Source organism: Mercenaria mercenaria, chromosome 1 (assembly GCF_021730395.1).
Source record: "Mercenaria mercenaria strain notata chromosome 1, MADL_Memer_1, whole genome shotgun sequence".
NCBI classification, from domain to species: Eukaryota; Metazoa; Mollusca; class Bivalvia; order Venerida; family Veneridae; genus Mercenaria; species Mercenaria mercenaria.
The window spans coordinates 65,620,421-65,639,149 of record NC_069361.1 but is presented as its reverse complement, the minus strand read 5'-3'; the positions used below and the strand labels follow the sequence as shown (position 1 = coordinate 65,639,149).

Below are 18,729 nucleotides of genomic sequence, written 5' to 3'. Positions count from 1 at the left end.
TTCTCATGGCGCGGCTCAAATGTGAAATCTGTTATAAAAACAACAGAATGGTCTATATTTGAAACAATGGAGATAACTCCTCTGGATCACCCACATATCTACTGAATTATGTCCCCTTTCACTGGGAAGGACTGATAGATGCCTCACAAACTGTCACTGTAACCAATATTTATTCTGATGTTTAACTGTATATTATATAAACACATGCATAGCGATGTCACATACCAATTCTGATGTATAACTGTATATAAACACGTGCATAGTGATGTCACATACCAATTCTGATGTATACTATGCCCCAACGATAACCTGATATCTACAAACATGACTATAAATAGATTAAAATGGAACATAGGGAATTCAACATTTTCCTAACATGTTACAATCTAAATATTTCTAGATTTTATACCAGTTACGAATTAGCTCAGTGGTAAAGCATGCAGTCCATATTCAACAGATCCTTTGCCGTGTGGGTTCGAAACTCATTTATTAAATTTTTATTTCACTTTTGCATAAAAATTAAGATTCCTTCCTGAGCTCTGTGACAACACGACAGAGAGGTATCTAAAGGCGACATGGCAGATCAGAATAGTTTATTATATAACAAAGATAATATTTAATAATGCAAATAATGAACATACTATTGTGTTATATAAAGACATATATACAAAAACAAGTATGCCCACGGGCAGAATGTCGAGCCCACCAGCACCTCTGACCTCTAAGTGTGACCTTGACCTTGGACCTAGGGACCTGCTTCTTACGCATGACACTCCGTCTTATAATGGTGAACATTCATGCCAAGTTACATCAAAATCCTATGTATGAAGGAGAAATGCTCCGGGCAAACTTCAATTTGACCTTTGAGATAGGAACACGGGTTTGCACATGACACGCCTTCTCATTGAATTAAACATTAATGCGAAATATAAACAAGATTGGTCTATGCATGTCAAAGTTATGATCCGGACAAAATCGGACGGACGCACGCACGCACATATACCGAAAGTGGCGACCGTATCAGCTCACTGCAAGCGTGCTCGACAACAAACCATCAAAGAAAGAAACAAAGATACGGAAGCAAAAATGAAAACGAATACGAAAACGAATAGGAAGAACAAAAAATTCTGGAAAAAAAACCCTCAGGATTCGAACCCACAAAACGATCTGCTTACACCCAACTATTATCTGCATTTTACCCAACTGAGCTATGTTGCCATATACTTAGTGGATATTTAAAATGAAAGAAATACTATTATTTGCTTGTCAAGTAATGTGCAAGCATTATGAATGGTTATTTCATCAGTTATCATGACTTAGACTCGTCCTCGCGTTTCGGCGGGAATCACGTTATCATTGGGGATTAGTAACTGTATATAAACATGTGCATAGTGATGTCACATACCGTTGCGAATTTTGCAATTATCATTTACACACATCTTGTTCACATCATTGTTATCCCTACTGAATATGACTGTTACACTGTCTGCAATTAATGGCGTACTGTGCGCTGTCTCTTTCATTTAATGATTTTAATTTCTAAGTGATTTTCATGTATCTGTTGTTGATCTGAATTAAAATAAGCCTTAAACCTAGAGTTTTCAAATAGATATATGACATGATTAAATATATTGAAATTAAATGCATTAAACAAAGTATGGATTCTTATTTGCACCATATTTTCATAAATAAATTAAAGTTCTGATTTTGCTAAATTAAAGGTTCTCAAAAAGATAACTCCACATAATATTATACACTTGGAATTCGAAGAAATTTTTTTTTATTTTTCCTACATAGTAATTCTAACATTATTATTTCATTTACTATCTTGTTAAGTTTGACAGAGTAATAACCCTGTATTTACTTTGTAGAAGTGTCATCAGACACACAAAAATTGACTCCACTCTCAGCATCTGCTATTCCAACCTTGGTTTTTAGACCACCTGTCACAAAGTGACAAGGTGAGCTTTTGTGATCGCGCAGCGTCCGTCGTCCGTCCGTCCGTGCGTAAACTTTTGCTTGTGACCACTCTAGAGGTCACATTTTTCATGCGATCTTTATGAAAGTTGGTCAGAATGTTCATCTTGATGATATCTAGGTCAAGTTCGAAACTGGGTCACGTGCGGTCAAAAACTAGGTCAGTAGGTCTAAAAATAGAAAAACCTTGTGACCTCTCTAGAGGCCATATATTTCAAAAGATCTTCATGAAAATTGGTCAGAATGTTCATCTTGATGATATCTAGGTCAAGTTCGAAACTGGGTCATGTGTAATCAAAAACTAGGTCAGGAGGTCTAAAAATAGAAAAACCTTGTGACCTCTCTAGAGGCCATATATTTCAAAAGATCTTCATGAAATTTGGTCAGAATGTTCACCTTGATGATATCTAGGTCAAGTTCGAAACTGGGTCACGTGCGGTCAAAAACTCTTGGTCTAAACGGTCTAAAGTGGATCATGTGCCGTCAAAAACTAGGTCGGGAGGTCTAAAAATAGAAAAACCTTGTGACCTCTCTAGAGGCCATATATTTCATAAGATCTTCATGAAAATTGGTCAGAATGTTCATCTTGATGATATCTAGGTCAAGTTTGAAACTGGGTCATGTGCCATCAAAAACTAGGTCAGGAGGTCAAATAATAGAAAAACCTTGTGACCTCTCTAAAGGCCAAATTTTTCATGGGATCTGTATGAAAGTTGGTCTGAATGTTCATATTGATGATATCTAGGTCTAGTTCGAAACTGGGTCATGTGTGGTCAAAAACTAGATCAGTAGATCTAAAAATAGAAAAACCTTGTGACCTCTCTAGAGGCCATACTTGTGAATGGATCTTCATAAAAATTTGTCAGAATGTTCATTTTGATGATATCTAGGTCAATTTAGAAAGTGGGTCACATGCTTTCAAAAAGTAGGTCAGTAGGTCAAATAATGAAAAAACCTTGTAACCTCTCTAGAGGCCATATTTTTCATGGGATCTGTATGAAAGTTGGTCTGAATGTTTATCTTGATGATATATAGGTTAAGTTTGAAACTTGGTCAACTGCAATTAAAAACTAGGTCAGTAGGTCTTAAAATAGAAAAACTTTGTGACCTCTCTAGAGGCCATACCCTTGAATGGATCTTCATGAAAATTGGTCAGAATGTTCACCCTGATGATATCTAGGTCAAGTTTGAAACTGGGCCACATGCTTCAAAAACTAGGTCAGTAGGTCAAATAATAAAAAAACCTTTTGACCTCTATAGAGGCCATACTTTTCATGGGATCTGTATGAAAGTTGTTCTGAATGTTCATCTTGATGATATCTAGGTCAAGTTTGAAATTGGGTCAACTGCGGTCAAAAACTAGGTCAGTAGGTCTAAAATTAGAAAAATCTTTGACCTCTCTAGAGGCCATATTTTTCAATGGATATTCATGAAAATTGGTCTAAATGTTCACATTGATGATATCTAGGTCAGTTTCTAAACTGGGTCACGTGCGGTCAAGAACTAGGCCAGTAGGTATAAAAATAGAAAAACCTTGTGACATCTCTAGAGGCCATATTTTTCAATAGATCTTCATGAAAATTAATGAGAATTTTTACTGTGACGATATCTAGGTCAAGTTCAAAACAGGGTCATGTACCTTCGAAAACTAGGTCAATAGGTCAAATAATAGAAAAACCTTGTGATCTCTCTAGAGGCCATATTTTTCAATGGATTTTCATGAAAATTGGTCAGAATTTTTATCTTGATGATATCTAGGTCAAGTTCAAAACTGGGTCACATGAGCTCAAAAACTAGGTCACTATGTCAAATAATAGAAAAAACGACGTCATACTCGAGACTGGGTCATGTGGGAACAGGTGAGCGATTCAGGACCATCATGGTCCTCTTGTTTCTATAAGCTAAGTGTTTATCAATCCAAACTGAAGTTACTGAGCAAACACTGTTTTTTTTAATCCCCCGCCACGAGTGGTGGGGGGTTATAGGAATGGTCTCCGTCCATCCGTCCATCCATCCTTCCGTCAATCCGTAACACTTTCGTGTCCCCTCTATATCTCCTAAACCCTTGAAGGATTTTCATGAAACTTGGGTCAAATGATCACCTCATCAAGAACTCATGAGTCAGCCATGTCTGCTCAAGGTCAAGGTCACAACTCAAGGTCAAAGGTTTTAGCCTTCCATTTCGTGTCCGCTCTGTATCTCCTAAACCCCTTGAAGAAATTTTATAAAACTCGGGTCAAATGATCACCTCATCAAGAGGATGTGCAGAACTCATGAGTCAGCCATGCCGGCTCAAGGTCAAGGTCACAACTTAGGGTTAAAGGTTTGAGACTCCATTTTGTGTATGCTCTGTATCTCCTAAACCCCTTGACGGATTTTCATGAAACTTGGGTCAAATGATCACCTCATCAAGACGATGTGCAGAACTCATGAGTCAGCCATGCTGGCTCAAGGTCAAGGTCACAAAGGTTTGAGCCTTCCATTTTGTGTCCACTCTGTATCTCCTAAACCCCTTGAAGGATTTTCATTAAACCTGGGTCAAATGATCACCTCATCAAGATGATGTGCAGAATTTATGAGTCAGCTATGTCAACTCAAGGTCAAGGTCACAACTCAAGGTCAAAAGTTTGAGCTCTGTATCTCCTAAACCCCTTGAAGGATTTTCATGAAACTTAGGTCAAATGATCACCTCATAAAGATGATGTGCAGAATTCATGAGTCAGTCATGTCAAGTCAAGGTCAAGGTCACAGCTCAAGGTCAAAGGTTTACCCTTTCACTATCCATAACAGTGGCGGGGGATTTAGCTGTCTTTCAGACTGTCTTGTTTCTATTTGTAGTAATAGTGACCTTGACCTCAAAGTCTAGGTGCACAACTTCTCATGTTGGTAAATATTTAAGATAAATTTATGTCTTTGTATCATATACTTTTTGAGCAGGGTTCAATATATATTAATGCGACACAGAAACAAAAGCACAGACAGAGGAACCTATTGGTCAGACTGATGGATTGAAAGGTATTGGCATATCTATATCCTCCTTCCAAAGAAAACAGGCTATAAATTAACATGGCGGCAACAAATAAGATCTTAATATTCACTTTTCTGAGGCTGGTAGATTTTGGTTATTTTATTGAAAAAAAAAGTTTTTAATCATGTGACTTTTCCAGCTTTTGGAGGCAGAGGAAGACCCCAGGTGCCTCTCCAGGCAATGTTACAGGCAAGGGTAGAGACTGAGTTGAACCAACAACCTTCAGTAAGCCAGCTGAATCTTTTCCTCATACGACGATTTCTATACCCTAAATGCGATTTCTAATCCACATCAGTAAGGAGCAAGTGATTTGAAGTCAGAGGCCGTGACAGCCGGCCACAAAGGCCCCTCCGTCAGGGAGCAATGATAGTTTTCCTGTTTTCCTTCCTGGTAAGTTTTAAAAGTTTTGAAAAATGATGGGCACCCTAAACATAGATCTTACCCAATGATAAGGATTAATCAGTTCTTCAAGTGCAGTTGGCCTAATTACAGCAAAACATATTTATTTCTGTGTTTCCACAATCTAATACAACATCTTATTTCTCAAATAATGAAATTTCTATAAGCTTTACGAACACTATGTAATGTAGCAAGGTACAGTTATGGGTCTTGCACTCTGCACTTCCTTTCATGTAATATAACATTTCATTGAATGGCATCTTTTTTTTAAACCAAGGGAAACAACTTGTTCAAAGGTATCATTGCTAACCTTGGTTAATTTACCTCCCCTGATAATCCCAGTAATCAAATGCCTGCATACTGTTGAAATTCTAAATCAATTCTATCAAACAGATGCATGAGCAAATCAAAAGGAAAGTTTTCAATACAATACAAGAGAGATTACAGTCAAACATGTAAGAAGTGGCCAGTCAAAGGGATCAACACATTTCGTCTGTTTAAGGCAGGTGGCTGCTTCAGACAAAGTCAATTTTTAAAACTAGCTGGTTGGCTGCACAAGGTAAGTGACAGCTTATAACAGATGGCCACTAAGGCTGGTTTAACTATACATTTTTACATGTAGAAACCCTCTACTGTTTGATCCACCTTTTCAATAACATTTTTATTTCTGGATTTCTCTTAACCCTTAGCCTGCTAAATTTCTAAAATGGACTGGTCCATCATTCAATTTAGGCAATACCATTTATTATTCCAAGGGGTGTTCACTGAAAATTTACTGAATGAATAGCAGGATGTGCAGGCTGATCTTGGTCTGCACTGGTCGCAAAGGCAGGATCACTTGCCGCCAGCAGGCTAAAGGTTTAAAAATAAGACAGTGTCATTCGTATTATATTACAGTTTTAAAAAAGCTCCAAGAGTGGTTATAGGAACATTTTTAATTTTCAAAATATCTTGTTTGTTTTGAATTTATTGTAAAAAAAAAAGAATTTTGGAGTTTTTCTTTTTTCATTGTAAATTTCAGCCATTTTTCAGACATTTTTTGTTAAAATGCAATTAGGTGGGATTAGATAGTAAAATGAATTTATGTCTCAATAAGTGACATCTACTTAAAATGGAAGATACACCAAGATATAGGAAGATATATCTTGAGTTTTAAGTCATTATCTTATATAGTACCAATATTATGTCCAGAAAACGAAGTTTGTCAAAAAATTTGATTATGAAAGGGGCATAATTTGGTCAAAAATACAAGTCAAAGTTATGGGGATTGTTACTACACATGCAGATGATGATGATAAAGATACATTTCAAGTTTCGAATCATTACCTTATATTGTACGAAAGTTATATCCAGAAAGTTAAGATTGCCAAAAAACTTTAAGTATGAAAGGGGCATAATTCTGTCAAAAATACAGTAAGAGTTATGGGGATTGTAACCACAAATGCAGATAATGATTATAAAAAAAATAGTTTTAATTTCTAGTCATTATCTTTTAAAGTACCAAAGATAAGCCTATAAACAAAGCTTTCGAAAACATTTAACAAGAAAATAATTAAGTATAACAACTTTGTGACCTTGACCTTGGGTATAATGGGCCCAGCCCATGCACATACTTTGTTTGTATGCTGGACAATGTTTATGTGAACTTACAAGAAGATATAAGCAATAGTAACAAAGATATGACGGGAAAACTAAGGTTGCCGAAAAACTTTAACCTTAAAAATAACCTAAGTATAACACCTTGGTGACCTTGACCTTGGGTATAATGGGCCCAACCCCTGCACATATTTTCTTTGTATGCTGGACAATGTTTATGTGAAGTTACAGTGAGATATAAGCAATAGTAACAAAGATATGACGGGAAAACAAAGGTTGCCAAAAAAACTTTAACCAAGAAAGGACACACTGACGCCGGGGCGAGTACAATAGCACCCATATTCCCCGAATAGTGGAGCTAAAAATAAACATCTGTTGGAAAGTGTCAAATAAATCTATTTTAATCAAGTTGCTTGCTCTACTTGAAAGTTCAGATTTAGGTTTTACAAGGACATTTTGAAGGTGTTCGTATGACTAAATTTTGTAAAGGTTATACTGTTCTAAATTTCAGGCAGAATAAACATCCTACAATTACTTGTATTTAATCTCAATTTGTCAAATATTGTGTAAAACTATTACAAAGACTATTAACTCTTAGAAAAAAAACTCTGTCAAACTTACCTCCTTTAAAGATCAATTTCAGAACATAATAATTACGAATGTATGTGTACATCCGAGCAAGGGAAGAAACTTGCTACTTTATATATGTTAGCCTGTTTTATTAGTCTCCCCTAACCAACCTCTCCTAGACTTGTGATATTTATTTATTTACTTGTTTTGTTGGGTTTAACATTGCACCGACACAATTATAGGTCATATGGCGACTTTCCAGCTTTGATGGTGGAGAAAGACCCCAGGTGCCCCTCTGTGCATTACTTCATCACAAGTGGGCACCTGGGTAGAACCACTGACCTTCCGTAAGCCAGCTGGATGGCTTTCTTACATGAAGAATTCAACGCCCCAAGTGAGGCTTGAACCCACATCGATGAGGAGCAAGTGATCTGAAGTCAACGACATTAACCACTCTGCCATGGAGGACCCCCTAGACTTCTGACAAACTTTGGTAAGGGACTGTATAGATTGCAGTCAAATTCATCTATCACAAGGATTCAGACCCCTAGATCAAATCTCTGATGCTCTACCCCTGCACCACTATGCATCCTTGCACCACCGTCCACCGTTTCTGTTGTTGATCTTGTACTTTGAAGAATTTAGCACCAAGTGCAAACTTTTCAAGTGAAAACTTTTTTAATTAGCCAAGTCTGATGAATCCCTGCATACTGTCGATGCCTGACAACCTCTTCAAGCCAAAGCTGCCTCTTAACAAGCTTCAAGGAACAGCCCTTTAGATTAAAGTCTGAATATCAAAATGATCAAAACGCATAAAAATCTGTCCAGTGTTTAGATTTGTTTGTTTGTTTTGAGGTTTACACCATTTTCAACAGTATTTCAGTTATTTAACGTCTGTGAGTTCACGTAACCAGTGTTCCTGGATTCTGTTCCAGTACAAACCTTTTCTCTGCAAGTAAAGCCAACTTCCCCACATGAATCTGAGGTGGAGGACGAATGATTTCAGACACAATATCTTTTATCAAATCCATAGATCTCCCTATTGAGCTAAGCAGCTTCAGAGTCCAGCTCTTCTGTAAGGAAGGTATGATTAGTAGTTACCCTAGTCTGTCAGCTGAACTCACGCAGTTAGTGCTGACTAGTATGTCAAAATTCATACCATTGAAATTCTAAACAAATTTTTACATTACCTGCTGCAAACCATTCAATTACCAGTAATTTATCGAATAATATTTAGCACATGCTTACATTGTACTATCATACATATTCAACATATATGCATAATTATGGAAATCTCAACCTTATGTACTGTGGCATCATTTATTTTGTGGGCATGAAATTTCATGGTTTTGACCTATTAGTTACATTTTGTATTTCATGGGGATATAAATTCATTGACTACAATTCTGAAAGGTAAAATAAAAGGTGATTTTATTTGTTCACCCTTACCCTGCTTTGCCATAATGAACTTGTGGATACAACTGAATAGCAAACAGTGCAGATCAGGCTGATCTTGATCTGCACTGGTCGCAAAGGTAGAATTAAGGTATTGGACCCGTAATAGAGTATCTCCTTTTTGAAGAGTATTCAATTCCTACCATAAACCTACTTTGACTGCAATTTTCAGGGGGGCATAGGTTCAAACCTCACTGGGACCAAATTTTTTTTCTCCATGTTTTCCTTTTTTTCTAGTAAGTTTTTACTTCTTTCAAGACTACTTATTGATGTATTGTACAAAATTGGAAAATTTTCATTTTATAAGCGATTTTTTGCTGTTCAATGTCAATTTACCTCTGAATCAGGAGGGGTAGAGTAAGACATTTTTAAAAATACTGAGTTACGTGCGGTAAAAGTTCTCTATTTTGCCTTCATTCTTTAGATTACATATTGTGGAAGAAATGCAGGTAGGTTTTACTATTGCCCCAAGGTTATTTTTGAATGAAGTGGGCAAAATTCAAAACAGACCCACAGGATTCGACCTTATTTTTTCAATGTTGGAGTTAGAATTCTGTCTCGTTAAATCTGTTTACTTGAGGCACCCTAGAAAAAAATGATTTTTACAGTTTTATTTTGTGTTTTATGATTGTTTAACAATACTTTGATGTTTCTTTTATCAAAATTAATGCTGTAATGAATTCTCTGTAAACGTTTTAGATAGTGGCCAACACATTGAATTTTGTCTCTTCTTGAGCGAGAGGAAATACCATAAATTATAGAAAATTTACAAAAAACGGCACGGTAAAAGTTGTTTAAAATTTGCAACACAGTGTGAAACATGGTCAACTTTAAGAATATACCAAGCAAATGCCATTTATTAAACATTACTATGAGGGGTCCAATACCTTAATCGTGTCCAGCATGATAAGGGTTAATTAATACAGTGTTGATTTTTTTTTGTTTTTGTTTTTTTGAACTATGACAATTAGTGCCCCCCGCCAATATTGATGATTTCACAGTACTTGTAATTTGTATAATGCCTATAAAAGTGCAAAACCCCTTAAAATGTAAAAGATTTTGTTATTAATACCAATTATTAGGTCACAAAGACATGAATGGGATGCCATGTTTCACAAGCAACTCACTAATAGTTCTATATTGGAAAAATGTTCATGAATAACTAATCAACTGCAATATTATGACTCACCTCTTTGTATCATCCCCAATTAAATTCATTTAAATACTCAATCTTGATACTAGCTTAATCTAAATCGGCATACCATCCCTGTCCCCTGAAATCTAAACTTCATATTTTCTAGAGAATCCAACACATATAAACAAAATACCTGCAGAACATGGAAGCATGTCAGACATCCGTCAATATTCGGAATTGCAATATTTCTCAAATTTTCACTCGATAAGCATCCCAGTCATTGTTGTCACAATAAATGGTGTAACAATTGCCTGAGGAGGCGAGAAAAAATCAATGCAATTATACAAAGTTGTTATAATGATTAAAAACAGATGGATATCTGCATGTGACAGAGTAGCCATGCTCATAAGCATGGGAGAGAACTTTGAAGACAGCATGCTAAAAGTGAATAGCTGAATACACTCTCTTCTTTTTTTATGTGTTTTTGTTGTGTTTAACGTCCAGCTTTCCACCAGGTGCCCCATTTCAAAATGATCGGGCACCTGTGTAAAACCAGTAACCCGCATCAGTGAGGGGCAAGCGATTCTAAGTCACCAAAGCCACTGAGGCCCCTTTTATGGTAATGAAAAAAATAGACTACTTATAAATAGGCTTTATTCCAAGTTCGAACATACATGTAATTCTGACTAAAATGAAAGATTTCAATGAAATTTAGCAAACGGTAGTACATTTTTTGAACAGTTACACTAACATATTATTACACGGCAAGGTTTTGTAAGGTGAATTCTTGACTTTATTGTGTAAATCTATGTGGTGATGTACAATCAGTTTAAATCAAGCATCATTCTAGTCACTTATTTCAAAGAGGATGTTGGTTTAAATTACTTGGCACATTTAATGGGCACCAGGTTAGAACCCTTCAGCTGGAGCATTTCTAACGGCTCACACAAACAAAATCATCAAGTCCATAGGTAAAGCCAACATCAAATCACCCTTATTGGATACATGCATGTAATGAGTGTAAAATATACTGATTAAAGGTTAGAGTCTAAGATTTAATGTATATTTAACCTTTAGCATGCTAGATAAATTGTCGTCTGCTGGAAATGTCGTCTGCTAAAATTGTAAAGTTCATTCAATTTGCTCCAAAATTGGAAGAAATATTGTCAGAGTAGCAAACAGCTTGGAACCTGATCAGACGCCGATTTAATCGGCGTCTGATCTGGTTCCAAGCTGTTTGCAAAGGCTGTTAAATTCGCCTGCAGCAGGCTAAGGGTTAATAGTGTACGTTCAAAGTGAAGCAATTCTGACCCTATAGGTATAAATGTACTGTATTGCCACATATAAATGAACACACAAAAAAATGTCACATAAGCCCATTATTTTGAATTTAAGCATTACTTTAGTAGCACTTGTTAGAATTAATTCATTCGAAATATGATTAAAAGCTTTACTTACACTATTAACACGTTGCTCTTCAAACCCCACCCCCATTTCCTACACCAATCCCAAACCCACACTTTAAAAATTGCAGTTGTTTATTCACGGCTACACTTCATGTCTGCTTCAGGCCTGCGGTGAATCTTAGACAATATTATGCATAAGTGTTCCATGAACAAAGCAAAGGCTTGTGGGAAATGACAGGCACGTAGAAGAAATGTGACAAAATCTTAAATTTTTAATGAAGGAAGGAAAAGTAAATGCGAGACGTAATATAATCTAGCAGCTAAAACTGCCGCTAAACGACTTCGCGTAATTAACTTACATCATAAATGTCAAAAGCCCATGGAATACAACATGAGGCATGACCGGCTGTGTTTTTCTAAAGTGAAGAGTTTATATGGTTTAATGTTGAAGGAGACCATAAATGCCCCACTGCACATTCAGGTTCTTTTCGGATGATTTTCGGATTCCAAACTGAAAAAGTTTTGTTTTTTTTCTCCAATATGAGACAAAATATTCTCATTTGAATGCTATAAAAAAGAACTGTGTGGTCAAACAAGAGCTGTCCGTAAGACAGCCAAGCTCGACTATTCGAAATATTGTCACAGAAGCAGGAAATTATTACCCAAAATGTTAAATATCAAAAGAGTTTTAAGTTCGAAACGGGACATAATTTGACCAAAATGCATATCAGTTATGGGACTTGATGCTATCAACTAGTTTAATAACCCCGAAGAAACATGTGAAGTTTCAATTCCATATCTGCATTAGTTTTGGAGATAGTAACTTGCATGTAAAACTTTAACCAGGATTTTCTAAGTCCAAAAGGGGGCATAATTTGCTCAAAATACATGTCAGAGTTATGGGACTTGGCCCAGTGAGGTAGGTAATTGATCTAGAAAAAGAAAAAATAAGTTTCAAATCAATATGCCTTTTAGTAATAGCTGTATGTACTTGCACGCAAAACTTTAACCAGAATTTTCTAAGTCCAAAAGGGGGCATAATTTGGCCAAAATACATGTCAGAGTTATGGGACTTGACCCAGTGAGGTAGGTAATTGATCTAGAAAAAGAAAAAATAAGTTTCAAATCTATATGCCTTTTAGTAATAGCTGTATGTACTTGCACGCAAAACTTTAACCAAAATTTTCTAAGTACAAAAGGGGGCATAATTTGGCCAAAATGAAGGTCAGAGTTATGGGACTTGGTGCTATCAACTAGTTTTATAACCCCAAAGACACATGTGAAGTTTCAATTCAATATCTGCATTAGTTTTGGAGATAGTAACTTGCATGTAAAACTTTAACCAGAATTTTCTAAGTCCAAAAGGGGGCATAATTTGCTCAAAATACATGTTAGAGTTATGGAACTTGACCCAGTGAGGTTGGTAATTGACCTAGAAAAAGAATAAATAAGTTTCAAAGCTATATGCCTTTAAATGATAGCTGTATGTACTTGCATGCAAAAACTTAACCAAGGTGTGACGCCGACGCCGACGCCGACGCCGACGCCAGGGTGAGTAGAATAGCTAGACTATTCTTCGAATAGTCGAGCTAAAAATGATCCTTCAGTACAAAGAATTGTCAGAAGAGACAGCACACTTGGCTATTTTGATGCTTGACAGTGAAATAGGGCAAACCTGGGAGAAAACTGGAGATGTCACTGCAGTGATTAATACCCCTCGATGAGACAACAGTTGTAGCTGGGAGTCAAATCCATATTGTCATAATCGAGACAGAGTAAAAGTGAATCAAATCATTAACTAGAATTTCTAGGTATAAAAGGGACATAATTCATGGAATATTTCTGCCAGTCTGAGAGTAATGCACCTTGCATTATATATGATGTGAATTAATAACAAGATAGAGTAAAAGTGCATGAAAATTAATTTGCAATTGAAAGTAAAAAGGGGGCAAAATTCATGAAATATTTCAGCTGGAGTTATGTACTTTGTGTCACTTGATGTCAATAATAATATATGACAAGTATTTTAATTTTTGAATCAAGTCCGTTTAGAAATAACAGAAATAGAGTGAAAAGGCATCAAAATGTTTATCTGAAATTATAAATAAAATTAATTTAAAGGGGCTTAATTCCTGAAATACTGGAAAGAGACTTGAAGCCCTTGTGTCGAAATGATGTAGAACACTATCGAATCCATTTAGTAGTAACACAGATAGAGAGAAAATACACCAAAACTTTAATCTGAATTCTGAATAGGGGGCATAATTCATCAAAAATTGGTGCCAGAGTAATGAAACTAGTCATGTGAGGTGGGTGATGGAAAGTGCATCAAAGCTTTAATGAAACTGCAGGTGTGAAGGCAGACGCCGGCATGGGGGTGAATAGAATAGCTCTCTGTATACTTTGTATGGTCAAGCCAAAAAATGCAAACCATTGTAAAGCAACAGGTATCAGTTGGATAATACTATGCTGAAAGTTGTTTTTAATATCTAAGGATGATCGAAGATTTACATTTGTTTCCAATTATGACCAAAATATCACCAAAATTCCCAAACAAAGAAAAGGCTGATGGGTCATATTCCGAAATTACTGGGACAAAAATGCTGAAATTATTTCAAGCACACAGGGAACTCTAACCTATATGGATTTCAAACCTACAGCAGTTAGCAGAAAGTGACATGAAGCTTAGCCACCATAACCACTTGGCTAAGAAGTCATTTTAAATTGACTCCAAAACTCTTTTCTGGTATCCAAATGAGAAACTATTAATATTACTGGGGAACTATTTTTATGTATTTCATTAATGCTTCAATCCATGAAATTAAATTTCCAAATGAGCAAATTAAAATCTCTATCAATTCATCTTAAAAATTCATATATCAAGTTCTCTTAAAATGTCCATATCAGACCAAAATAACAAAAATTCATGCACCACAATTTTAATCAGTTTAAAAGCAAGACTGATCAGAATCATGTTTATGAAGTTTTGAGTAAAATTAGTCCAATTCTTAAAAAAAAAAATTAAAAAATTTTGGAGTCAGTGTTGACATACCACAGTTTCTTATGAACAATGACATACAACGATTAAAGACTGATCACAAATAGTTCATCTTGGCCTCAATCTGACTAAAGTACATATCCTATTACGCTACGCATAGGATCTGAGAACGACCTATTCATTGCCTCGTTCTGACGACCCTTCCGCTAGCCAATCAATGCCTAACTTACAACATCTTGCAAATCTACCTGTAGCCTTGACTTTTGATATTTATAATTCTTATGTCGTAATTTATCAGATAGCTGGTTAGCTCAGTCGGTAGGCCACTTGCTTTGTCAGCGAGGGGTCCCGGGTTCGAACCCTGGAATGACTGCACATTTTTCTTACTCTTTGACATTCGAACAAGTCGTCTGATTGGATAAAATAAAAATAGCAATACTGGAAATCCAAAATATACAGAAGACGAATGTGAATGGGTCGTTCTCAGATCTTCGTTTAGAAGATCAAGTACTTCAGTCAGATTGTCTTGGCCTTGGTCAGGCATTTAAACTAATAAGTAGAAAACTTACCCAACCCTTTTGACCTGGATTCCTTCTTCTTTGGCTTATTGTCAAGACACGGAAATCCTCCGCAAGAAGAGAAGCAAAGCACTTTGTTCAGATACAGGAAGAAGATGATCAGGAGAACGAGAAATACCGCAACAGCACCGAGGAATGCAACCGCTTCTGGCGGCACTGAAATAAATAAAGCTAACATTCACTGCATGTAGGGATAATACATATTATACTTTTTTTTATTGATCTTTGGCAAGGCAACAAGATTGTAAATGTTTGGACTGATTATTACATACTGTAACGCTAATCATTACACTATAACAATCACATTTACAATTTATGAGAAAAAGAAAATAGACCTGTGTCACTGTATCAGGTTATATATTTACGTTTTTTGCTGACAATGCAAGGCTACCTTGGGTTTGGGGTGAGAGTAAAATTGCAAGTGGAGGGGAAAGAGGGGTAAATCCAAAATAAACTAGAGCTATCACTAAAGGTGATGAGTGTTACCCCCTGCATGCACTGACATAGACTACATTGCAATCTGACGCAAACAAGATTACATGATTATGTTGACTGTATGTATATGGACTATATGTATATAGTATAGTAACAAAAAAACAAATTCCCATAACTGTGCAGAATTTTTTTCTGAAAGAACCTAACAAGCACCATGCACAACTAGGGTTACTCCTGTGTTAAGTTTCATTAAATTGTGTGCATGGGTTCAGGAGATTAGGCACGCACAAGACTCTATATATAAAGTAACAAAAATTAAAGTCCCATAACTCTGCATTTTTTTTTGAAAGAACCTTACATAACCATGCACAACTACTGTAGTTACTGATCACTTGTGTGAAGTTTCATTGAACTGTGTGAAGGGGATGAGGCCAGTTGGTGTGCACAAAATTGTGTTTATGTGTATAGTATAGTAACAAAAAACAAATCCCAGTAACTCTGTGAATTTTTTCCTGAAAGAACCTAACATGCACTATGCACAACTAATGTTGTTCTTGGTCACTTGTTTGAAGTTTCATTATACTGTGTCGAGAGGATGAGGAGAGTGGGTGCGTACAAGATTGTGTCTACAGAGTGAGGGGTGGGCGGACAGTACGATGTTAATATGCCCACATTTGGTGGCATAAAAATGATTTTTGTGAAAGATCTAATTTATTACTTTGTCCTAGGTATCAAATGCTTCGTGAAACAGACAAATGAGGTCCTACAAGTGTAATATAAAGTAATCCAACAAGTGCACATATTAGTGACAATACGGTAACATGTATTTAAAAATGATGAAAATACTTTACCTGATACAATGACTTTATGAAACACCATAGCAGAAAGTTAAACAATAGCTGAACATTTATTCCACAAAAGCATTCAAATTTCCATATTCGATAATTCTGAATAACGCATTGTTGACTTATATCACGTTACGGCAGTATCAATAGACAATACAGACGTCTCTTTCATGGAAATATGTAAATCTATGTCTCCCGTAAAATGCCATAATGTTTCCTTCTTCGGTCTTTATTATATATCGTAAGGTCAACTGCTTTTTTTTTCGCTAACAAAAAATTAATGCAGACACAGAATTTTTTTTTTAATCTAAAACTATTCATAATTTCATATAAGTCATCCACCAGTCTTATTCACAAAGTTCAGTAAATCCACATTTGGTTCTACCATCGAAATGCATACATTTTTTTGTCTAAAATTTCAATCTCTTTTTTTTTTATTACACATATTTCCCATATGCATAATATAATGTATTCCACTAAAATAAAATTTTAATAGTACCACAATTAAATGTAATTTAATATCACAAAATATTTATCATCCCTTACATTCATATTATTATTTTACCATTCACATTTATGCTATTCCACTCAGTTGTAAATTAATTTCTAAGCCTTACATCCGCAATATGATATTCCAGGCTATAAAGGAATGAAATTATATATATTTAAAGTCCCATAAGGCTTTAAATATTATATTATCAAAAACAGATGATAACAGCTGTCGAAATAGATGTTATGAATAATTACATAGTTAAAAAAGCACTACCTAAAATAATGCACATGAACTTAAGACAGCTAGAACTGTAAAGGGAGGTAATTAAAAACTATGTGTTCAAATAGGATTTAACAAGAAATTAATATATTTTATGTTCATAATAAATATGGTGGCAGCCACATTATGAACAATCATAGTACCACTGAAAGTATTACTGGTATTACGTTTTGTATATTATATTAAACAGTATTATCATATACCTGTACATTTTCTTTTGAAAATGCGGAAAATATTGCTTTAGAAACAAACTGAATTCTGTATCTCCGTAAATAGTTAACCTTTATCATCCAGGAAATGACCGATTCTGCTTTTGCGACAAGTGTAGATCATGATCAGCTTGCACATCTGTGCAGTCTGATCAAGATCTGCACTGTTCGCCATTCAGTCAATATCTTTTTGGTAATACCCCTTTTAACAGTTAATGTTACTGTCCAAGTTGAAAGATGGACAAGGTCAGTATAGAAATTTAGCAGGGTATAAAGTTTTTAAAACCTGTATTGAATATCACCTGTAAACAGAGACCATCTTGCTCTAAGTACCATTTAAATTTCTTTTCCTACGTTATAACATTTGCAGTGTACTTTGACCTGTGAATAACAACCCCTTCCAAACAAAGGCAACTTTTTTAACCTTCCCTAATGCATAGTCTTTATAATATACAAGTTCGACTGTTTTTTTTCAAAACAATTTTGCTCTGGAAGTGATGTAAATAATTTTTTAATTAACACTGATTATGGGCCTGCGGGGGTTGCGGCAGGGGTCAGGGGATGAACAAAACCCATTTCCCATACAAGAATTTGTATTTTGTTAAAATAGCCATGAATTTTCTGTTCCCTAATAGCTGAATAACTGGTGAAATACCAAGTTTATTTTATGCATGAGAATGTTATTTACAGTCAGCAGTTTTTTTACAGATTAATTCCCATGAGAGGCAAACTGAAATAATCACATTTCATTATGTGCTTTGATGGCGGTTAATTTTTCCCCTCTCACAGAAATCGCCTTACATTAATGTTTGCCTTTGTCTGTAATGGCATGTAAAACTGCCATAAAAAATGCGACTAAGTCATTATTTCTAGAATATTTTCCACTCTTGCTTTTGATCTAAAATAGTGATAACAGAAGTTTATGAATAAAGCTTAAAAAAGAAATTAAGTTTTTTAAAAAATACTGTATATGTCTGTTACATGTAGGATTTCACTATAAACATGTATTTTGATATTAGCATTCTGCCATACTCGATCATATACACGTTATGTATACATTCATAAAACACTTTAATTTTGCCACGTAACATTCACATGCAGCCAGTCAGCGGAATAGTGAAATTTATAACACATGAACATATGAACTTATTATGCTACATACCATATACATATTGAAATGCAACAACTAAATGTACAACTGTGACAAAACTACGTGTCCGAGGCAACAGATGTGGTATATGGACACTAACAAAGTTAGAACATTTATTTGACCCTAGAGCAATACCTTATTATTTATTTAAATTGACTTAGCATGTGCTGGAGATG

At 35.4% G+C, this 18,729-nt stretch overlaps 1 protein-coding gene across 5 annotated transcripts in view; it reads right to left on the bottom strand.

Annotated features, from left to right (window-relative positions):
- Positions 1-18,729, bottom strand: part of LOC123535449 (synaptotagmin-14-like) — an 84,281-nt gene that overhangs the window by 55,643 nt on the left and 9,909 nt on the right. For 3 of the 5 annotated variants that reach the window (XM_053549772.1, XM_045318115.2, XM_053549773.1), the window contains exons 2-3: positions 16,429-16,898; positions 15,134-15,298 (exon numbers count right to left, since the gene is read on the bottom strand). In XM_053549772.1, coding sequence (XP_053405747.1) covers positions 15,134-15,298; positions 16,429-16,456 — 193 coding nt within the window. In that variant the 5' untranslated portion in view covers positions 16,457-16,898. Of the gene's footprint in view, positions 1-15,133; positions 15,299-16,428; positions 17,062-18,729 lie in introns of all 5 variants that reach the window. The other 2 variants (XM_053549759.1, XM_053549775.1) reach the window with 2 other exon arrangements.